At 48.2% G+C, this 24,401-nt stretch overlaps 2 protein-coding genes across 3 annotated transcripts in view; one reads left to right on the top strand and one right to left on the bottom strand.

The window, feature by feature from the left end:
• Positions 1-11,672, top strand: part of mrps25 (mitochondrial ribosomal protein S25) — a 41,087-nt gene extending 29,415 nt beyond the window's left edge. For both annotated transcript variants that reach the window (XM_078209289.1, XM_078209288.1), the window contains exon 4: positions 7,324-11,672. In XM_078209289.1, the coding sequence (XP_078065415.1) occupies positions 7,324-7,516 (193 nt within the window). In that variant the 3' untranslated portion in view covers positions 7,517-11,672. The remainder of the gene's footprint in view (positions 1-7,323) is intronic.
• Positions 11,641-24,401, bottom strand: part of efcab12 (EF-hand calcium binding domain 12) — an 80,347-nt gene continuing 67,586 nt past the window's right edge. The window contains exons 5-6 of the mRNA XM_078209287.1: positions 12,942-13,049; positions 11,641-12,212 (exon numbers count right to left, since the gene is read on the bottom strand). Of these exons, the coding sequence (XP_078065413.1) occupies positions 11,942-12,212; positions 12,942-13,049 (379 nt within the window). The 3' untranslated portion in view covers positions 11,641-11,941. The remainder of the gene's footprint in view (positions 12,213-12,941; positions 13,050-24,401) is intronic.

Raw genomic sequence — 24,401 nt, 5'->3', positions numbered from 1 at the left:
GTGGCATCGTGGACAGTGAAAAAAGTTATCTCAGATTGCAACGGGATCTTGATCAATTGGGCCAGTGGGCTGACGAATGGTCAATGGAGTTTAATTTAGATAAATGCGAGATAATGCATTTTGGTAGATTGAATCAGTGCAAGACTTACTCAGTTAATGGTAGGGAGTTGGGGAGAGTTATAGAACAGAGAGATCTGGCAGTACAGGTTCATAACTCCTTGAAAGTGGAGTCACAGGTGGACAGAGTGGTGAAGAAGGCATTCAGCATGCTTGGTTTCATTGTTCAGAACATTGAATACAGGAGTTGGGACGTCTTGTTGAAGTTGTACAAGACATTGGTAAGGCCACACTTGGAATACTGTGTACAGTTCTGGTCACCATATTATAGAAACTAGAAAGAGTGCAGAAAAAATTTACTAAGATGCTACAGGGATTTGATGGTTTGAGTTATAAGGAGAAGCTGGATAGACTGGGACTTTTTTCTCTGGAGCATAGAAGGCTGAGGGGTGATCTTATAGAGGTCTATAAAATAATGGGCATAGATCAGCTAGATAGTCAATATCTTTTCCCAAAGGTAGGGGAATCTAAAACTAGAGGGGATAGGTTTAAGGTGAGAGGGGAGAGATACAAAAGGGTCCAGGGGGCAATTTTTTCACACAGAGGGTGGTGAGTGTCTGGAACAAACTGCCAGAGGTAGTAGTAGAGGCAGGTACAATTTTGTCTTTTAAAAAGCATTTAGATAATTACATGGGTAAGATGGGCATATGGGCCAAATGCGGGCAATTGGGACTAGCTTCGGGGTTTAAAAAATGGGTGGCATGGACAAGTTGGGCTGAAGGTCCTGTTTCCATGCTGTTAACCTCTATGACTCTAAGCTCTCGAGCTCTCAGCCATGGGCCGCAGAATCTCGAGAGGCCTGTTCAGTCCCTCAGCAAGACATTTAACAACACCAGGTTAAAGTCCAACAGGTTTATTTAGTAGCAAAAACCACACAAGCTTTCAGAGCCTTAAGCCCCTTCTTCAGGTGAGTGGGAATTCTGTTCACAAACAGGGCATTTAAAGACACCAACTCAATTTACATGAATAATAGTTGGAATGCGAATACTTACAACTAATCAAGTCTTTAAGATACAAACAATGTGACTGGAGAGAGCATCAAGACAGGCTAAAGAGATGTGTATTGTCTTCAGACGGGACAGCCAGTGAGACTCTGCAGGTCCAGGCAAGTTGTGGGGGTTACAGATAGTGTGACATGAACGCAATATCCCGGTTGAGGCCGTCCTCATGTGTGCGGAACTTGGCGATCAGTTTCTGCTCAGCGACTCTGCGCCTTCGTGTGTCGTGAAGGCCGCCTTGGAGAACGCTTACCCGAATATCAGGCCGAATACCCGTGACCGCTGAAGTGCTCCCCAACAGGAAGAGAACACTCCTGCCTGGTGATTGTCGAGCGGTGTTCATTCATCTGTTGTCGCAGCGTCTGCATGGTTTCCCCAATGTACCATGCCTCGGGACATCCTTTCCTGCAGCGTATCAGGTAGACAACGTTGGCCGAGTTGCAAGAGTAGGTACCGTGTACCTGGTGGATGGTGTTCTCACGTGAGATGATGGCATCTGTGTCAATGATCCGGCACGTCTTGCAGAGGTTGCTGTGGCAGGGTTGTGTGGTATCGTGGTCACTGTTCTCCTGAAGGCTGGGTAGTCTGCTGTGGATAATGGTCTGTTTGAGGTTGTGCGGTTGTTTGAAGACAAGAAGTGGGGGTGTGGGGATGGCCTTGGCGAGATGTTCGTCTTCATCAATGACATGTTGAAGGCTCTGGAGGAGATGCCGTAGCTTCTCCGCTCCGGGGAAGTACTGGACGACGAAGGGTACTCTGTCCACCATGTCCCGTGTTTGTCTTCTGAGGAGGTCGGTGCGGTTTTTCATCTGCAGCCTGTTGTGACTCAGTCGCGGCCCTCTGGGACTCCGCTGTGGCCTGTTGTGACTCGACCATCGCTTGGCGCCTGCCACTTGTGGTGAGGATCCTCTGCCCCCAGGCTTTTCAGTGCAGATGCAACCCTTGCAGTGTTGGCCTCGGAACCACGCAAGACAGGCAATAGCTGGTCCGTCTGAAAGCTTTGGGACTCCTCCCAACAGCCTCTCAGTCGGTCCAGTGTGGCCATCAGCCCCACCTGCATTCCCTGGCTCTGTTGCTGCATCTCCAGCATCTGAGGGCAAAGTGATCTCAGAGGCCCAGCATGTAGCCTGGGGCCAGCTGAGTCCTTGCCTCCGGCAGGCCCCTGCATGCCAGAGGCCTTAGACATTCCCTACTCCACCCGATGTACATTTATCTGGTGTTGTGCTCACCAGAAAGTGGCAGAGAAGCCTCACCACGAACTGGACACGCTGATGGTGAGGCTGGTGAACTGCGAGGTGGAAGCTGAAGCCAAAACGGTGCCATAATTGGAGGTCCCTTCACTCATATCCTCCGAGGACGACTCCCAGCTGTCTGGGGCAGGATGGGCGGGAGCCACAGTGGGAGCCACAATGCCAGATGGCTCCAAGGTGTTCGGATATGTCCCTGCATCACAGGACACAAGGTTAAGTGCAAGGGAGGGAGAGGAATCGGTGATGCAAAAACTTGATTCACATTTCTCCATTGAATATGGAACAAAGCACAAAGAAGGTTACATCACAGGAACAGGCCCTTCAGCCCTCCAAGCCTGCCACGAGCAGGCTGCTCATCTGAATTATAATCCTCTACCCTTCTGGGGATCATATGCCTCTATTTCCATTCCATTCAAGTAGCTGTAAAGACGCTCCTGAAAGGTCTTATCTGCCTCTGTGACCTCCCCGAGCAATGTGTTCCAGGCACCCACTCACCTCTCTGTACATAAAACATGCTTCGTACATCTCCTTAAAACCTTGCGCCTTGCACCCAAAACCCATGCGCCCTAGAAGTTGCCTCAAATTGACTGGAGGATCGACAGGCGCTCACTTCTTGACTCCAGCCTGACCATGCTGTCGCTGACAGCCCGCATCTCCCCTTCCCTGGGCAGCTCCAGCACCTGCTGTTCAAAGGGGGTGAGGACCACCCCGTGTGTTCACCTTCCCCCTGGCGTTATGGTCGGTGTTGTCCTGTGGAAACAGCAGGAACCATGAAAGAAATGATGGTGGGACACCTGCAGAGCATCAGGTGGTGGCCCTAAGAGGGTAAGCACAATGCTACCCTTGGCTGCAGGTGGGAAGGAGGTGCTTGGGGGTCAGGGGCTGGAAGCATGCAGGGTGTTGCTGGGGATGGGAGAATTTGGGGGAAGATGCTAGATGGGGTTAAGCACTCACCTTTGCTGCCCAGCTAAGGTCATTGACCTTCATGCGGCACTGCTTCCCTTTCCTGGGGGCCAGTGCCATGGCACTAACCGACATGGCAACTGCCTCCCAGGCCGCATTGCCATCAGAACCCCTAGGTTTGCGAACCCCTCGCCTCTGCCGCTTCTAGAAGCCTCCCGAGGTCACCGTCAGTAAATCAGGGGGTTGGTCGTGTGCCCATTTTTTGCCTGCACTGCCTGTCCATCCTTTGAGTTTTTATGGAGCTGCCCTTCATTCGGGCAGATCAACGACAGACAGGTTGGCAGAGCATTCCAACAAGTTACATGCAGTTTGCTTGTTAGCATTGAGGGGATGGATCAGTGCCTCTATGATTGGGGACAGACGAGAGAGCGAGGGAGGCGTTATACAGCTATCAGAGTCAGGAAGAGATGGGGGCCTTGTGCAGGAGGTTCTGGGGTGGGGTGGGGAGGGAGGGGGGGAATCACTCTGCCTGATATCGGGAGGGGGGATATCTCTGCCTGAGATCGGAGGAGGGGGGAAGGAGGGTTCGTTGCCACGCTGCCCGAGATCAGTGGGAGGGGGAAGCGGGGCGGGTCCACTGCCACTCTGTCTGAGATCAGTGGGGGGAAGAGGGGTCTGCTGCCACTCTGCCTGTGATCAGAGGGTGGGGGAAGGGCGGTCCGCTGCCACTCTGCCTGAGATTAGTGGGAGGGTGGATCACTGCTTGATATCGGTCTGGGTGAAGGCGCCGAACAGAGCTGCAGGGTTTCGGGCGCGAGGCAGCATCCGTGACAGTGCAGCTCCCCCTCCCCCCGCCAACCCAGCACCTCTGACAGTGCACCCCGCTCTGTGCAACATCTCTAAAAGTGCAACACCCCCAACACAGCATCTCTGACAATGTAGTACCCCCAACACAGCATTTCTTACAGTGCAGGATGCACAACACAGCACCTCTGACAATGCAGCACGCCCAAGACATCATCTGCATTTTGGAAAATCGAATCAGGGCAGGACCTACTCAGTTAATGATAGGGCGTTGGGGAGAGTTATAGAAGAAAAAGATTGGGAAGCACGGTGATACAGTGGTTAGCACTGCTACCTCACAGCTCCAGTGACTTGAGTTCGATTCCCGGCTTGGGTCACTGTCAGTGGAGTTTGCACGTTCTCCCCATGTTTCCTCCAGGTGCTCCGGTTTCCTCCCACAGCCTCCGATGTCTTGGGGGTGCTTCATTGTCAGAGGTAAAGTACTGGGGGTGCTGCACTATCAGAGATGATTTCCTGGTGGTGCTGCATTGTCAGAGGCACTGTGCTATGGGTCCTACACTGTACGAAGTGCTGTGTTGCAGGTGCTACATTGTCAGAGATCATAGAATAGAATCATAGAATACCTACAATGCAGAAGGAGGTCATTTGGTCCATTGAGCCTGCACCAACAACAATCCCACCCAGACCCTATCCCCATAACCCCGTGTATTTACTCTGCTAATCCCCCTGACACGAAGGAGCAATTTGGTATGGACAATCACCCTAACCCGCATATTTTTGGACTGAGAGAGGAAACCGGAGCATCTGGAGGAAACACACGCACACACGGAGAGAATGTGCAAACTCCACACAGCCAGTGACCCAAGTCGGGAATCAAACCTGGGTCTCTGGCGCTGTGAGGCAGCAGTGCTAACTACTGTGCCATCGTGCCACCCCCGGTTTTGGGTGCGACGCAGTGGTAAAGTGGGGCATAAAGTGCTTAGCGCGATTGGCGCTGGTTTTTGAGACTGGCACCATTTTACTAGCGCCGGATTTCCAGCGCGGTCAGCCCCTCGCCAGAAATGGCAGGTTAATGTATGTAAATTTATTTTAATGCTGTTTTACATCTGCATATCGAGCCCGGCGCTCAATTGTCTGGGCTCGGCCCCCTTTATGACCTCTAGACCCGAAGGCCATTGAGGCCCCCCACAGAGGCTGAGGACACCAGCGGGAGATGCTCTTTGGGCAGCAGCAGACTAGCAGTGCCACCCTGACACCTGGGCACCTGACACCTACTGGCCAGTGTAGGGGCGAGGCTAATGGGGGAGGGGCTAATGGGGCAGGCCCAGTTGGGAGGGGCTAATGGTGGGGAGTGGGGGCTAATGGTGGGGAGGGGGCCCACTGCCACTCTGCAGCGATCAGTGGGGGGAGGGCGACAGGTCCGCAATCGGTGAGGGAGAGGGGTCTGCGATCAGTCTGGGCAGTGGGGACTGTATCTTGGGCCGCTGGCCCCTGCGATTGCAAGGGGGAGGGGGTGGGGGGGGATTGGAGCTGCTTCAGGCTGCCTGCAGTAGGCAGGGGCCTTAATGCTCTTTTCTGTCTGACCCCTGCAACTGCTAATGCCCATGTGCAGCACCCGAGGCCTGCATATGCGCACTACCTCCCTCTGCAGGCTTTCGGGTGCGTTAAGCCCCACCCACACACGCTTCTGCAGCAAGTAACAGACTTGCTCAAAATTTTGCAGGCAGAGTGTGTATGGGGGTACCTAAAAACACGTCCAAAAGACGGATCTGAAACTCTCCCATTTTCAAGTCCACCCAGTACTTAGAAGAAAAATGGTAAAATCACCCCCATCATCTCTGACAGTGCACACCGTTGACACAGGACCTCTGACAGGATTTCCCCCTCCCCCCACCCCAAAGCAGCTCCTCTGACAATGCAACACCCTGGCCAAGACTGCATTTCTGGCAATGCAATATCCCCAACACAGCGTCTCTGACAGTACAACACTCCCAGCACATCAACTCTGACAGTACAGCACCCCCAACCCAGCACCTCTGATCGTGCACTTTCCCCGCAGCATCTCTGACAGTGCAACACCCCAACACTGCAACTCCGAATGCAGCGCCCCAACACAATACCTCTGACAGTGCAGCATTCCCTCGGTTCTGACTTTCCAACAGGGTGGCAGTTCATAGTACCTACCAAACTCTCCTTCCCTTCCCTCCTTCCCCTTCTGATAGTGCAGCCGTCCTTACTCCCCACCCCACCGCCCAAATACTGCAATCCCCCGAGAGACAGGCTTAATATTCTTCAGCATTACCTGTCTTCTGTGCCATCCAGCCGCATTGTTGTCTCTCTGCCATTGTCGATCACCCACAGTGCTGTCTCTCTGCCAGTGCCAAACCCCACACCGCTGTGCGTCTTCCAATGCCGATCCCCCACAGCGCTGTGCCTCTGCCAGTGCCGATCCCCCACAGCACGGTCCCCGTGCCGACTGCCCACAGCGCGGTCCCGCTGCCCGTGCCGACTGCCCCCAGCGCGGTCCCCCTGGCCGCCCCCAGCACGGTCCCCCTGGCCGCGCCGACTGCCCACAGCGCGGTCCCGCTGCCCGTGCCGACTGCCCACAGCGCGGTCCCGCTGCCCGTGCCGACTGCCCACAGCGCGGTCCCCCTGGCCGCACGACTGCTCCCAGCGCGGTCCCCCTGGCCCCCCCCAGCGCGGTCCCCCTGGCCGCGCCGACCGCCCCCCCCCCCACACTGTGCAGTCCCCATGCCAGCACTGTGCACCACAGGCTGAGTTTTGAGGTGCGAGACTCCCTGCCTCTCCCAGTGAAAAGTCTGGAGGAGCCATTATGAGCTTTCAAATTTGCCAAATGCCTATCAGTCTAAAAGGACAAGAGCAGCAGATTCCTGGGAACACCATCACCTGGAAATTCCTCTCCAAGTCACTCACCTTCCTGACTTAGAAATATATCTCCATTCCTTCACTGTTGCTGGGTGAAAATTCCTGGAAGTCCTTCCCGAACAGCACTGTTGGTGTACCTACACACCCCAGGGACACACCCCAGGGACTGCAGTGGTTCAAGAAAACAACTCAGCCCCGCCTTCACAAGGGCATTTTGGGATGGGCAATAAATGCTGGCCTGGCCAGTGAAATAATTTTAACAGTATTTTGTACATGAGTTTGAGAGGACGGGACTTGCTGATGTGTTGATTCTTGTCTGTGTAAAATGTGAGTAGCTGCTGATGATGTATTGTGTTTTTTCACAGTGCGTTACTGGAAGCGGATGAGCAAGTTCAGAAGGAACATTCACATCCTGCACACTTTGGACCTAAAAAGTACTGCCTGCGGGAATGCATGTGTGAAGTGGAGGGGCAGGTTCCCTGCCCGGGTGTGGTGCCTTTACCTAAGGAAATGACTGGGAAGTATTGGACTGTCCTGCGAGCAGGGTCTGCTATATAAATAAAGCTTTCAACCAGAATTAATATGTTTTCGTTTCAAATGACAGGAACAACTCGGTTTCAACTCTCAGCTATCAGAGAAAGTCAGTATGGATTTTGTAGGTCATGCCTAATCAGATTTTCTTTTGAAGATGTTGTTCGAGTACTGAAGAGGAGAATGTCAATGCATGTTATTCATATTCCATTCATTCCTCAGAATAGACGTAGACAGCACTGATAAGTTGAATTTATTTTATTGAATAATTTAAAATGAACACATTGCAGAAAGCAAAAAAAGGATTACTTGAGAGAGAAAGAAAGAGATAGATAGCAGCAAAAACTAGTTCAGATACAGTCACTGTGTGGAGTTTGCATGTTTTCCTCGTGTCTGCGTGGGTTTCCTCCGGGTGCTCCGGTTTCCCCCATAGTCAATTTAACTTCCAATTTCCACCCCTCTATCGCCCTCACATGGTCCATCGCTGACACTTCTCTTCCCTTGCATGTAGGAATTATACAGTAAATGCTAGGAGTATTGACAGGCAGAGAGATCTAGGCATATATGTCCACTGATCACTGAAAGTGCAACACAAGTGGATAAGAAGGCATACGGCATGCTTGTCTTCATTGGTCAGGGCATTGAGTATAAAAATTTGCAGGTCATGTGGCAGCTGGACAGAACCTTAGCTAGGCTTCATTTGGAATATTGTGTACAATTCTGGTTGCCAGAAGGAGGTGGATGCTTTGGAAGAGGAACAGAAGAGGTTTACCAGGATGTTGCTTGGTCTGGAGGGTATTAGCTATGAGGAGAGATTGGATAAACTCGGTTTGTTCTCACTGGAATGACGGAGGTTGAGGGGCAACCTGATAGAAGTTTACAAGATTATGAGTCCCATGGACAAAGTGGATAGTCAGATGCTCTTTCATAGCATAGAAAATCAAGGTTTAAGGTGTGTGGGGAAAGGTTCAGAGGAGATGTGCGAGGCAAGTTTTTTTACACGGGGGTGAATGTCTGGAGTGCACTACCCAGGGAGGTGATGGGATCTGGTATGATAGCGGCATTTAAGGGACATCAAGAAGAATCCATGAATAGGATGGGAATGGAAGGATACGGATTCCATAAGTGCATACGGTTTTAGTTTAGGGAGGCATCATGATTGGTGCAGGCTTGGAGGGCCGAAGGGCCTGTTCCTGTGCTGTTACTGTTCTTTGTTTACATTTTTAAACAAAGGCAAACTTTATTGTATATGAAAGAATTAAAACAAAACAAGCAGTCTTAACATTATAAGTTATAACTATGTATGTAAAGTACTCAGTTTTACTCCTTTCTCCTGTCTCCAGCCTTTCCTTCAAATGTTACAATGGAGTAACAGCACCAAAAAGGCCCTTCAGCCCATCAAGTCTCTCTCCCTCTCTCTCTCTCTCTGCCTCTCTCCGTGTAGGAATCTGGTCTCTTTCTCTCTGTCTCTCTGTCTCTCTCTCTCTCTCTCTGTACAGGAACCTGGTCTCTTCCTTTCTGTCTCTGTCTCTGTCTCTCTCTCCGTGCAGGAACCTGGTCTCTTTCTCTCTGTCTCTGTCTCTGTCTCTCTCTCTCTCTGTACAGGAACCTGGTCTCTTCCTTTCTGTCTCTGTCTCTGTCTCTCTCTCCGTGCAGGAACCTGGTCTCTCTCTCTTTCTGCTGGATCCTGGTTTCTTTCTCCCTGTGCCTGGCCTCTCACTCTCTGTGCCCAATAATGTGGATTGTTCCCATTTTTGAACCTTCACAGAATGGTTACAGAAGGGACCATAATCACAGAAATAGGGCGGCACAGTGGTTAGCACTGCTGCCTCACAGTGCCAGGGACCCGGGTTCAATTCCGGCCTCCAGACTGCCCGTGTGGAGTTTGCACATTCTCCATATGTCTGCCTGGGTTTCCTCCGGGTGCTCTAGTCCAAAGATGTGCAGGTTAGTTGGGTTGGCTATGCTAAATCACCCCTTAATGTCAGGGGATTAGAACAGTAAATGTATGAGGGCCTGGGTGGGATTTTTGTCGGTGCAGGCTTGATGGGCCAAATGACCTCCTTCCGCAGTATGACAAGATCGGTTTGATGAAATTCCAGAGAGTGACAGAAGCATTGCTGTACAAAGCATGGCCATTCTGCACGGAAGTGTCAATGCCTGCTCCCAGTGAAGCAGTGCAATCACATTTCCCCACTTGATTTTTTAAGCTCTATAAGTGTATTTCCGTTGAGTGCCTATCCAATTTTGTTTTGGAAATAATTGATTATCTCTGCTTCCATCATCCTCATGTAGTTCTGTCGTGATGTGGAGGGTTTCATCAAGGGGAAGTCATGCCTGACAAATCTGTTAGAGTTCTTTGAGGAGACAATGAGCAGTTTAATGGTAATGAGAGAGCCAGTGGATGTTGTTTACTTAAATTTCCAGAAGGCCTTTGACAAGGTGCCGCACAAGGCTGCTGAATAAGATAAGAGCCCACAGTGTTCGAGGCAAGGTGCTAGCATGGATAGAAGATTGACTGACTGGCAGAAGGCAGAGACTGGGGATAAAGGGGTCCTTTTCAGGATGGCAGCTGATGACTAATGGAGTGTTGCAGGGGTCAGTGTTGAGACCACAACTTTTTACTTTATACATCAATGATCTGGATGAAGGAACTGAGGGCATTTGCAGATGATACAAAGATAGGTGGAGGGACAGGTAGTATTGAGGAGGCGGGGAGGCTGCAGAAGGACTTGGACAGGTTAGGAGAATGGGCAAAATAGATGAAATATAACATGGCTAAGTGTGAGTCATAGAGATTTACAGCATAGAAACAGACCCTTCGGCTCAACTTGTCCATGCCGCCCAGTGTTTACCATTAAACTAGTCCCAGTTACCCATGTTTGGCCCATATCTCTCTAAACCCATCTGATCAATACCTAAATGCTTTCTAAAAGACAAAATTGTACCCGTCTACTACTACCTCTGGCAGCTCGTTCCAGACACTCACAACTCTCTGTGAAAAGATTGCCCCTTTGGACCCTTTTGTATCTCTCCCCTCTCACCTTAAACCTATGCCCTCTAGTTTTAGACTCCCCTACCACTGGGAAAAGATGTTGACTATCTACCTAATCTATGTCCCTCATAAGTGAGGTTATGCACTTTGGTAGGAAGAATAGAAGCGTAGACTATTTTCTAAATGGGGAGATAATTTAGAAATCGGAAGCGCAAAGGGACTTGGGAGTTCAAGTTCAGGATTCTCTTGCAGGTTAACTTTCAGGTTGAATTGGTAGTTAGGAAAGCAAATGCAACCTTAGCATTCATATCGAGATGACTAGAATACAAAATACTGTACTGCTGAGGCTTTGTAAGGCTCTGGTCAGACCACATTTGGAATATTGTGAGCAGTTTTGGGCCCCGCATCTCAGTAAGGATATGCTGGTCCACAGAAGGTGGACGAGAATGATCCTGGGAATGAAAAGCTTGACGTACAAGGAGCATTTGAGTTCTCTGGGTCTGTATTGGATGGAGTTTAGAAAGATGGGTGGGGGAGCGGGTGGGGGATCTCACTGAAATTTGCAGAATACTTAAAGGCCTGGATAGAGTGGACATGGGGAAGTTGTTTCCATTAATGGGCGAGACTAGGATCCAAGGGCACTGCACTTTAGAACTGAGATGAGGAGAAATTGCTTCAGCCAGAGGGTGGTGAATCTATGGAATTCATTGCTACAGAAAATCTGTGGAGGCCAGGTCATTGAGTGTATTTAAGACAGAGATAGGTAGGTTCTTGATTGGTAAGGGTTATCGGGAAAAGGTGGGAGAATGGGGCTGAGACATTTATCAGGCATGGTTGAATGGCGGAGCAGGTGCGATAGGCTAAATGGCCCAATTCTGCTCCTATATCTTATGGTTATGAGTACTGGGAATAGGCAGGGTAACGACACAAAGTCATGAAGCTCATTTAAAGAGCTGATGCAAATACGATGGCCCAAATGACTCCCTTCTGTGCCATAACAATTTATGATTCAGTGAGTTGCAGGTTACCATTTACTGGGGCAAAAGATCTTACTGATATTCCTCTGTTTCTCTTACCTGATCCTTAAATCAACACCCCTTCCTCAATCCTTGTATGATTAGTTAATGGGAACAGTCAGTCGACCTTCATAAAAATGAATTGTGAATAAATCATTTTATTTGGTTTTAAGATGTTTTGCTGTCACAACATGATGTATATTTACAATTACACTGCAAAGTGCATGTTCAGTTGAAAAAATTGTAAGGAACCTGGCCAAGGAGGTAAAAGTCCACCTCTCACTCTCTGCAGAGGCTTTTTAAATTTGTTATCTAAACTCAGACTTTGTACAACTTTTGACACAAATTCATGTTTCTGAGAAGGAGTCGGCAGATTTCAGCAATGTCTGAGTGCCACAAAGAGAACCATCTGCAGACACAGTCCAACTACCAGTAGGTAGATCACAGCCAGTAACGCTTGTTCAATTCGATATCTCCATATGTAAGATATCCTTGGTTACTGATGGGCCAACCCTTGTCAATTTGGTAGTTATGGGAACTGAGTCTTGTATCTTCACGGGTACTACTAAAGAATACGTCTTTGTGCTCTAACTGGACATTCGGGAGGTGCATGCGCACTTTATCCAAAGTGTGACCAGGCCAGAAGACTCGTGGGTTAGCTTGAATGTTGGGAGACAAGCCTGTCAGAGGCTGAAGCTTCATCTTCAACTTCCTGAAAAACAAAATTAGTAGAAGGCAATTCATCTAATACATAAATTATGTTCTAACCTTTACAGCTGTATTTCCACTTGTGGGTTTTGATGGAGTCAATGCAATTGAGAATGTTTGTACAATGGAGAAATTTAATGCTTTTTGTTCTTTCATGCCACTGGAACAGCCAACATTTATTGCCCATCCTTAATTGCCCTTCAGCTGAATGTCTCGCTTGGCCATTTAAAAAAGCAGCGAAGAGTCAACCATATTGCTATGGGTCTGGAGTCATATGTAGGCCAGACTAGGTAAGAATGGTAGATTTCCTTCACTAAAGAATTAGTGAACTAGATGGGTTTTTACCACAATTGATAATAGTTACCATTACTGGGACAAGCTTTCAATGCATGCAGTGCGCGCGTGTGTGTTTCTCTCAGTGGACAATATGTATATGTGTGCGCCTGTGTGGTGTGTCTATATGCCTCTGTGTGTGTGTGTGTGCGTGCCCCAGTGGACAATGTGTGTGTCTCTGTGCCTGTGTGTCTCTGTGCCTGTGTGTGTCTCTGCGCCTGTATGTGTGTGTGTGTGTAGGTGTGGCTGAGTGAGATTGTTCACACTACTGGAAACTCATTGCAGGCACCACAGAGGACCCAAGTTCGCCAGACCATCTGGTACAGGATGTACTTTGCAGTCACTGAGAAATGACAACATTATTCAGCAATTCCACATAACATAACATGGAGAACTTAACCTTGTGTATTTCGTATAGTCATCCAGTGTCATCTGTTGTTTCTTGATGCTAGGGGACAGAGCTCTAGCATCCTTCCCTTTCCAACGGCCTCTCCTGGTCTTAGGCACTCTGAGGAAAAATCCAGAGAAATGTGAAAAATTCAAAGGAAGCCAAGTATCTATTTGAAATAAAATGAGTGAAGCTGCAACACTATGATGAGTTCTAGATTTCTAGCAGTGATGTGGCTAATCAAAGTTCGAGGCCGGAGATTTCATCAATGTTTGGACAGTGGGAGTTTGCGACAGTGGGACGATCATTGCGATATCTCCACTCCAATCACTGATCAGGGATATGAGTTACAAGCATTTTGATACATAGAACATAGAACAGTACAGCACAATACAGGCCCTTCGGCCCTCGATGTTGTGCCGAGCTTTGTCCGAAACCAAGATCAAGCTATCCCACTCCCTATCATTCTGGTGTGCTCCATGTGCCTATCCAATAACCGCTTGAAAGTTCCTAAAGTGTCGACTCCACTATCACAGCAGGCAGTCTATTCCACACCCCAACCACTCTCTGAGTAAAGAACCTACCTCGGACATCCCTCCTATATCTCCCACCATGAACCTTATAGTTATGCCCCCTAATAACAGCTATATCCACCCGAGGAAATAGTCTCTGAACGTCCAGTCTATCTATCCCCCCTCATCATCTTATTAACCTCTATTAAGTCGCCTCTCATCCTCCTCCGCTCTAAAGAGAAAAGCCCTAGCTCCCTCAACCTTTCCTCATAAGACCTACCCTCCAAACCAGGCAGCATCCCGGTAAATCTCCTCTGCACTCCTCTCCAATGCTTCCACATCCTTCTTATAGTGAGGTGACCAGAACTGTACACAATATTCCAAATGTGGTCTCACCAAGGTCCTGTACAGTTGCAGCATAACCCCACGGCTCTTAAACTCAAACCCCCTGTTAATAAACGCTAACACACTATAGGCCTTCTTCACGGCTCTATCCACTTGAGTGGCAACCTTCAGAGATCTGTGGATATGAACCCCAAGATCTCTCTGTTCCTCCACATTCCTCAGAACCCTGCCGTTGACCCTGTAATCCGCATTCAAATTTGTCCTACCAAAATGAATCACCTTGCACTTATCAGGGCTAAACTCCATCTGCCATTTTTCAGCCCAGCTCTGCATCTTATCAATGTCTCTTTGCAGCCAACAACAGCCCTCCACCTCATCCACTACTCCACCAATCTTGGTGTCATCAGCAAATTTACTGACCCACCCTTCAGCCCCCTCCTCCAAGTCATTGATAAAAATCACAAATAGAGGACCCAGCACTGATCCCTGTGGTACTCCGCTGGTAACTGGTCTCCAGTCTGAAAATTTTCCATCCACCACCACCCTCTGTCTTCTATGTCACTTCTATGAGACAGCCAGTTACTTATCCAATCGGCCAAATTTCCCTCTATCCCACACCTCCTTACATTCTTCATGAGCCGACCATGGGGAACCTTATCAAACGCCTTACTAAAATCCATGTATATGACATCAACTGCTCTACCTTCATCTACACACTTAGTTACCTCCTCAAAGAATTCTATCAAATTTGTGAGCAAGACTTACCCTTCATGAATCCATGTTGACTATCCCGGATTAAGCTGCATCTTTCCAAATGGCCATAAATCCTATCCCTCAGGACCTTTTCCATTAACTTACCGACCACCGAAGTAAGACTAACCGGCCTATAATTACCAGGGTCATTCCTATTTCCTTTCTTGAACAGAGGAACAATATTCGCCACTCTCCAGTCCTCTGGCACTGGACAGTGAGGACCCAAAGATCAAAGCCAAAGGCTCTGCAATCTCATCCCTTGCCTCCCAAAGAATCCTAGGATATATACCATCTGGCCCAGGGGACTTATCGACCTTCAGGTTTTTCAAAATTGCTAATACACCTTCCCTCAGAACATCTACCTCCTCCAGCCTATCAGCCTGTATCACACTCTCATCCTCAAAAACATGGCCCCTCTCCTTGGTGAACACTGAAGAAAAGTATTTATTAATCGCCTCTCCTATCTCTTCTGACTCCATGCACAAGATCCCACTACTGTCCTTGACCGGCCCTAACCTCACCCTGGTCATTCTTTTATTTCTCACATAAGAGTAAAAAGCCTTGGGGTTTTCCTTGATCCGACCCGCCAAGGACTTCTCATGCCCCCTCGTAGCTCTCCTAAGCCCTTTTTTTTAGCCCATTCCTTGCTACCTTGTAACCCTCAAGCAACCCAACTGAACCTTGTTTTCTCATCCTTACATACGCTTCCTTTTTCCTCTTGACAAGACATTCAACCTTTTTTGTGAACCATGGTTCCCTCACTCGGCCATTTCTTCCCTGCCTGACAGGGACATACCTATTAAGGACATGCAGTATTTGTTTCTTGAACAAGCTCCACTTTTCATTTGTGCCTTTCCCTGACAGTTTCTGTTCCCATCTTATGCTCCCTAATTCTTGCCTAATCGCATCATACTTACCCCTCCCCCAATTATAAACCTTGCCCTGCCGTATGGCCCTATCCCCCTTCATTTCAATAATGAAAGACACCGAATTGTGGTCACTATCTCCAAAGTGCTCTCCCACAAACAAATCTAACACTTGGCCCGGTTCATTACCCAGTACCAAGTCCAATGTGGCCCCACCTCTTGTCGGCCTATCCACATATTGTGTCAGGAAACCCTCCTGCACACACTACAAAAACTGCCCCATCCGAACTATTCGACCTATAAAGGTTCCAATCAATATTCTATGTTCTATACGGGATGAGTACATGGGACTTAATAGGATTGAGGGTTATAGGTAAGCCTATATATAGGCCTAGGTAGGTAGGGACATGACCGGCGCAACTTGTGGGCCGAAGGGCCTGTTTGTGCTGCAGTTTTTCTATGTTCTATGTAATATTTGGAAAGGATTGCTTCTCTTGAGTGGAGGCCTGTGACTAGTGGTGTGCCGCAGGAATCGGTGTTGTGTCCATTGTTGTTTGTCATCTATATCAATGATCTGGATGATAATGTGGTGAATTGGATCAGCAAATTTGCTGATGATACACAGATTGGAGGTGTAGTGGACAGTGAGGAAGGTTTTCAAAGCTTGCAGAGGGATTTGGACCAACTAGAAAAATGGGCTGAAAAATGGCAAATGGAATTTAACGCAGACAAGTGTGAGACATTGCACTTTGGAAGGACAAACCAAAGTAGAACGTACAGGGTAAATGGTAGGACTCTGAAGAGTGCAGTTGAACAGAGGGATCTGGGAATACAGGTACAGAATTCCCTAAAAGTGATGTCACAGGTGGATAGAGTCGTAAAGAGTGCCTTTGGTACATTGGCCTTTATAAATCGGAGTATCGAGTATAAAAGTTGGAGTGTTATGGTAAGGTTATACAAGGCATTGGTGAGGCTGAATTTAGAGTATTGTGTACAGTTTTGGTCACCTAGTTACAGGAAGGATGTAAATAAGGTTGAAAGAGTGCAGAGAAGGTTCACAAGGATGTTGCCGGGACTTGAGAAGCTGAGTTACAGAGAGAGATTGAATAGGTTGGGACTTTATTGCCTGGAGCGTAGATTTATTCCCTGGAGCGTGAGGGGAGAATTGATAGAGGTGTATAAGATTCTGATTGGTATTGATAGAGTGAATGCAAGCAGGCTTTTTTCACTGAGGCTAGGGGAGAAAAAAAACCAGAGGGCATGGGTTAAGGGTGAAAGGAGAAAAGTTTAAAGGGAATATTAGGGGGGGCTTCGTCACGCAGAGAGTGGTGGGAGAATGGAATGAGCTGCCGGATAAAGTGGTAAATGTGGGGTCACTTTTAACATTTAAGAAAAACTTGGACGGGTTCATGGATGAGAGGGGTGTGGAGGGATATGGTCCAAGTGCAGGTCAGTAGGACTAGGCAAAAAATGGTTCTGCACAGACAAGAAGGGCCAAAAGGCCTGTTTCTATGGTTCTAAAGTTAAAGTCCCCCATGACAACTACCCTGTGACCTCCACACCTATCCATAATCTCCTTTGCAATTTCTTCCTCTATATCTCTATTACTATTTGGGGGCCTATAGAAAACTCCTAACAACGTGACCGCTCCTTTCCTATTTCTAACTTCAGCCCATATTACCTCAGTCGGCAGATCCCCCTCGAAGTGCCTTTCTGCAGCCATTAAACTATCCTTGATTAACAATGCTACTCCTCCCCCTCTTTTACCACCTTCCCTACTCTTACTAAAACATCTATACTCCGGAACTTCCAACAACCATTCCAGTCCCTGTTCTAATCATGTCTCCGTAATGGCCACAACATCGTAGTCTCAAGTACCAATCCATGCTCCAAGTTCACGTAACTTATTCCGGATGCTCCTTGCATTGAAGTAGACGCACTTTAACCCACCTTCTTGTCTGCCGGTACACTCCTGCGACCTTGATACCTTCCTCAGTACTTCACTACACTCAACACTGGCTTCTGGACTACAGCTCGTTTTCCCATCCCCCTGACAAATTAGTTTAAACCCCTCGAAGAGCCGTAGCATATTTCCTTCCCAGGATATTGGTGCCCCTCTGGTTCAGGTACAAACCGTCCTGTTTGTACATGTCCCACCTTCCCCAGAATGTGCTTTGTAAGTGAAACCCTCCCTCCTACACCATCCCTGCAGCCACGTGTTTATCTGCACTCTCTCCCTGTTCCTCAACTCGCTAGCACATGGCACCGACAACAAACCAGAGATTACAACATGGTTTGTCCTGGCTCTCAGTTTCCACCCTAGCTCCCTAAATTCCTGTTTTAAATCCCCGTCCCTTCTCTTACCTATGTCGTTGCTACCGATGTGTACCACAACCTGTGACTGTTCCCCCTCCCCCTCAAGGATCCTGAAAACACGGTCCGAGACGTCATGGACCCTGGCACCCGGGAGGCAACATACCATCCGTGAGTCTCTTTCGCTGCCACAGAACCTCCTATCTGTCCCTCTAACTATCAAGTCCCCAATAACTATTGCTCTCCTGCCCTCCCCTCTTCCCTTCTGAGCCACAGGAACGGACTCAGTGCTGGAGATCCGGTCACCGTGGCTTACCACTGGTAGGTCGTGCCCCTCAACAGTATCCAAAGCGGTATGCTTGTTGCCGAGGGGAATGACCCACAGGGGATCCCTGTACTGACTGTTTCCTCCCAGCCCCTCTCACCGTCACCCATCTATCTTCATTCTTCGGAGTAACTACATCCCTGAAGCTTCTATCTATGACCAGCTCTGCCTCCCGAATGATCTGAAGTTCCTCCAGCTCCAGCTCCAGTTCATTATGGAGGTGATGAACTGGAGGTGTGCACAGTTTACTCCAGACCTGCAGAGAGATACAGGTTCAGAATGGAGTTGGTGCAGAGCAAGGAGAAACCAGATGAGAGGATCCTCAGAAACTGATCTGATCATATCTAATATGATGATATTACTATCCCCGAGGTTAAGGAAAATGAGTACCGAGGACAGCCAGATGGTGGTCAAAGTAGTTTGGAGCAAGAGCTGTCCAAAAGAGCAGGGAAAATGGAGGAAGAGGAGAATGTTAATTACCCAAATATTGGTTTTGATATTGTAAGGGTAAAGTGAAGGGAGGGCAAGGTATTTCTGAAATGTGTTCAGGAGAACTTCCTTGAACATAGGGATCTAGATGAGTATACGGCTTGTAGGAAGGGACTAAAGAAGGAAATTAGGAGAGCCAGAAGGGGTCACGAGAAGGCCTTGGCAAGTAGGATTAAGGAGAACCCTAAGGCGTTCTATAAATATGTGAAAAGTAAAAGGGTGAGACGTGAAGGAATAGGGCCTATAAAAGGTCCGTATAGACGGAACCAGTAGAAATGGCAGAGGGCGGCACGGTAGCACAGAGTGGTTAGCACTGCTGCTTCACAGCTCCAGGGTCCCGGGTTCGATTCCCGGCTCAGGTCACTGTCTGTGTGGAGTTTGCACATTCTCCTCGTGTTTGCGTGGGTTTCCTCCGGGTGCTCCGGTTTCCTCCCACAGTCCAAAGATGTGCGGGTTAGGTTGATTGGCCAGGTTAAAATTGCCCCTGAGATGCGTAAATTAGAGGGATTAGCGGGTAAATATGTGGGGGGTAGGGCCTGGGTGGGATTGTGGTCGGTGCAGACTCGATGGGCCGAATGGCCTCCTTCTGCACTGTAGGGTTTCTATGATTTCTATGAGGTGCTTAATGAGTATTTTGCCTCGGTTTTCACAGAGGAAAAGGACCTGGGTGGATGTACTGTGGGCTTGCGGTGGACTGAAAAGATTGAGCATGTGGACTTTAACAAAGAGGTTGTGCTGGAATCTTTGAATGGCATCAAGATAGATAAGTCGCCGGGTCCGGATGGGATGTACCCCAGGTTACTGTGGGAAGCGAGGGAAGAGATTGCAGAGCCTCTGGCGATGATCTTTGTGTCGTCGATGGAGATGGGAGAGGTGCCGGAGGATTGCGGATGTGGTTCCTATTTTCAAGAAGGGGAATAGGGATATCCCAGGTAATTACTGACCGATGAGTCTAACCTCAGTGGTTGGTAAGCTGATGGAGAAGATCCTGAGGGACAGGATTTATGAGCATTTAGAGAGGTTTAGTATGCTCAAGAATACTCAGCATGGCTTTGTCAAAGGCAGATCGTGCCTTATGAGCCTGGTGGAGTTCTTCGAAAATGTGACTAAACACATTGACGAAGGGAAAGCGGTAGATGTGGTTTATATGGATTTTAGCAAGGCGTTCGATAAGGTCCCCCATGCAAGGCTTCTAGAAAAAGTGAGAGGGCATGGGATCCAAGGTGCTGCTGCCCTGTGGATCCAGAACTGGTTTGCCCAAAGGAGGCAGAGAGTGTGTATAGATGGGTCTTTTTCTAAATGGAGGTCGGTCACCAGTGGTGTGCCCCAGGGATCTATTCTGGGACCCTTGCTGTTTGTCATTTTCATAAATGACCTGGATGGGGAAGTGGAGGGATGGGTTGGTAAGTTTGCCGACGACACGAAGGTTGGTGGCGTTGTGGATAGTCTGGAGGGATGTCAGAAGTTACAGAGGGACATAGATAGGATGCAAGACTGGGCGGAGAAGTGGCAGATGGACTTCAACCCAGATAAATGCGTAGTGGTCCATTTTGGCAGGTCAAATGGGATGAAGGAGTACAATATAAAGGGAAAGACTCTTAGTACTGTAGAGGATCAGAAGGACCTTGGTGTCCGGGTCCATAGGACTCTAAAATCGGCCCCGCAGGTGGAGGAGGTGGTTAAGAGGGCGTATGGTGTGCTGGCCTTTATCAATCGAGGGATTGAGTTTAGGAGTCCAGGGATAATGATGCAGCTATATAAGCCCCTTGTCAGACCCCACTTGGAGTACTGTGCTCAGTTCTGGTCACCTCATTACAGGAAGGATGTGGAAATGATTGAAAGGGTGCAGAGGAGATTTACAAGGATGTTGCCTGGATTGATTGGCATGCCTTATGAGGATAGGCTGAGGGAGCTCGGTCTTTTCTCCTTGGAGAGACGTAGGATGAGAGGAGATCTAATAAAGGTTTATAAGATGTTGAGAGGCATAGATCGGGTGGACCCTGGCTTTTTCCCAGGGTGGAAATGGCTGCTACGAGAGGACACAGGTTTAAGGTGCTGGGGGGTAGGTACAGGGGAAATGTTAGGGGGAAGTTTTTCACACAGAGGGTGGTGGGCGAGTGGAATCAGCTGCCGTCAGTGGTGGTGGAGGCAAACTCAATAGGGTCTTTTAAGAGACTTCTGGATGAGTACATGGGACTTAATAGGATGGTGGGTTATAGGTCGGCCTAAAAGGTAGGGATATGTTCGGTACAACTTGTGGGGCCGAAGGGCCTATTTTGTGCTGTAGTTTTTCTATGTTTCTATTCTCCTTTCCTAGTTGGACTATCTATATACTGTTTCAAGAAGCTCTCCTGGATGTCACTAAGTGAATCCCAATCGATATAGGACAAGTTAAAATCGGGCCCTATCTTAGCATTTTCATTCTAAGTGCTGGGTAGACTTGAAACTGGGAGTGTTTCAGATCCGACTTTTAGACCCGTTCTCAAGCGCCCCCATATGCACTCTGCCTGAACAAATAGCAGCAATTCTGAATCACGCTGCAGGAGCCTTTGGGCAAGGTTTAATGTGCCCAAAACCCTGCAGCTCCAATCGGTGCATCCAACTGCGCATACGCAGAAAGAAAAAGATAGTAAAACGCTCCACTGTCACATCGCTCTGTTGTGGGAAAAGTACCACTGGGTCAGGCTTGAAGGTTTCAAGAATACAGTTTTATTTTAACGAAGCTTCGTGGAGAAAAGGCACTAACAAGCAGCAAACCTTCTCTCAATGAGACAATAGGAGCGGTCCATCTTTATGCCCTTTACACAATAGATGGACTGGACATCTAGCCATTATCACATTGTTGTAATCAAATAGGTGATCGATCGTTAACACATGGTTATAGACAAATACAGACAGATACAGACATGAACATGTTCACATTGTATTGTCTTATGAATGGATACATTTCCTACGTGAGTGGCTATCAATGGTTTTTAGTTTCGGCCTATTCATATAGTAATTTACAGTAATTGGTTTTCCTGCAGTTATGTATTCCCGATCCCACCTGTAGCTAATCTCATTATCTACCCCTAATGTCCTTATCCTTAAGCCCGGGCTGGCTTCCTGTAGGATTTGATTCCTGCATGTTTAACTTTGAATAGCTGTCTGTCCATTATGTTGTAATCTCAGGTGGCTGTCTGTACTGAAAGTCAGTGCCCGTTTAATGTCTCTTTCGCAGGTGACTGTTTGTGTGCCAGGCAACCATCTTATGTGTACCCATCTGTATATTTTTCCCACTTCAACTCCCAGGCAAGAAATGCCTCCCCCCTGGCTCCCGCAGACATTGCCCCACTCCCACAACATTACTGACCCCCTTATCCCCCCCACTCCCTATCACCCAGACCAATCGTGGGTCCTTCTCCCCCACTGATCTGAGTCAGAGAGCCATCTGACCCACCCCCCTCCCCCCGATCTGAGTCAGAGAGCCATCTGACCCACTTCCCTTCCCTCCCACCTCCCCTCCTCCACCACCGATATGAGTCAGAGAGCCATCTGACCCACCTCCCTATGATTGGGAGTGTGTGTACGTTTGTGTGAGTCTGATAGTGTGCGTGTGTGATTGTGAGAGTGGAATTTTGTGAGCGTATCTGTGAAAATGTGACTGATTGAGAGTGAGATTGTTCAGTGTGAGATTGTGAGAGTGTGTCTGTTTTTGTGTGAGTGAATGAGTGTGTTTGTATGAGCGTGAGTGTGAGAGCGTGATTTTGTGTTTGTGTGAAAATGCGACTGTGATTGTGTGTGTGTGATTAAGTGTGTGTGTATGTGAGTGACTGGGTTTGTGTGTGTGAGTGAGATTGCATGAATGTGATTGTGATTATGTGCGATTGTCTAATTGTTTGAGTGATTGTGAGAGTATGAAAGTGTGTGAGAGAGTATGTGAGTGTGGTTGTGTATATGTGTGTGAAAATGTGACTGTGATTGTGTGTTTGTATGATTGCCAGTGTACGTATATGACTATTTGTAAGAGTGCTTGTGAGTGAGATTGTTTGCGAGTGTGAGTGTGTGATTTTGTGTGTGTGAAAATGTGATTGTGAGTGTTTTTTTATGAGAGTGTTTTTGAATGAGATCGTGTGAGTGTGATTGTGTGAATGTGTGTATGGATGATTGAGTGCGTGTTTGAGAGTGTGTGTGAACGTGTGAGAGAATGTGACTGAGATTGTGTAAGTGCATGTGTGCATGAATGTGTATTTGAGTGTGATTGTGTGCATATGAGTATCTGACTGCTACTGTGTGGGTGGGTGTATTTTTGTGAGTGTGAGAGAGTGTGATTGTGATTGTGTGAGAGTGTGTGATTGTGCGAGAGAGTGCGAGAGAGATTGAGAGTTGCGGATAGTGATGAACATTGTCAGAGAATACAGCAGGCTGTAGGCTAGAACATTGGGCGGAGAAATGGCAGATGGAATTTAATCCAGATAAATGCGAAGTGATGCATTTCGGTAGATCTAATGTAAGGGGGAGCTATACAATAAATGGCAGAACCATCAGGAGCATAGACATACAGAGGAACCTGGGTGTACAAGTCCACAGATCCTTAAAGGTGGCAGCACAGGTGGAGAGAGTGGTGAAGAAGGCATATGGCATGCTTGCCTTTATTGGACAGGGCATAGAATATAAAAGTTGGCAAATGATGTTGCAGCTGTATAGAACGATGGTTAGGCCACATTTGGAATACTGTGTCCAGTTCTGTTCGCCACATTACCAGAAGGAGAGAGTACAGAGAAGGTTTACCAGGATGTTGCCTGGTATGGAGGGTCTTAGCTATGAGGAGAGATTGGGTAAACTGGGGTTGTTCTCCCTGGAAAGACGGAGGATGAGGGGCGACCTAATAGAGGTGTACAAAATTATGAAGGGCATAGATAGGGTGAACAGTGGGAAGCTTTTTCCCAGGTCGGAGGTGACGAACACAAGGGGTCACGGGTTCAAGGTGAGGGGGGCAAGGTTCAACACAGATGTCAGGGGAACGTACTTTACACAGAGGGTGGTGGGGGCCTGGAATGCACTGCCAAGCAAGGTGATTGAGGCGGACACGCTGGGATCGTTTAAGACCTATCTAGATAGCCACATAGAACATAGAACATAGAACATTACAGCGCAGAACAGGCCCTTCGGCCCACGATGTTGCACCGACCAGTTAAAAAAAAAAAACTGTGACCCTCCAACCTAAACCAATTTCTTTTCGTCCATGAACCTATCTACGGATCTCTTAAACGCCCCCAAACTAGGCGCATTTACTACTGATGCTGGCAGGGCATTCCAATCCCTCACCACCCTCTGGGTAAAGAACCTACCCCTGACATCGGTTCTATAACTACCCCCCCTCAATTTAAAGCCATGCCCCCTCGTGCTGGATTTCTCCATCAGAGGAAAAAGGCTATCACTATCCACCCTATCTAAACCTCTAATCATCTTATATGTTTCAATAAGATCCCCTCTTAGCCGCCGCCTTTCCAGCGAAAACAATCCCAAATCCCTCAGCCTCTCCTCATAGGATCTCCCCTCCATACCAGGCAACATCCTGGTAAACCTCCTCTGCACCCTCTCCAAAGCCTCCACATCCTTCCTGTAATGTGGGGACCAGAACTGCACACAGTACTCCAAGTGCGGCCGCACCAGAGTTGTGTACAGTTGCAACATAACGCTACGACTCCTAAATTCAATCCCCCTACCAATAAACGCCAAGACACCATATGCCTTCTTAACAACCTTATCTACTTGATTCCCAACTTTCAGGGATCTATGCACACATACACCTAGATCCCTCTGCTCCTCCACACTATTCAAAGTCCTCCCGTTAGCCCTATACTCAACACATCTGTTATTCCTACCA

Source organism: Mustelus asterias, chromosome 3 (assembly GCF_964213995.1).
Source record: "Mustelus asterias chromosome 3, sMusAst1.hap1.1, whole genome shotgun sequence".
Lineage (NCBI taxonomy): Eukaryota > Metazoa > Chordata > Chondrichthyes > Carcharhiniformes > Triakidae > Mustelus > Mustelus asterias.
This window is presented reverse-complemented; position numbering and strand designations above follow the sequence as displayed.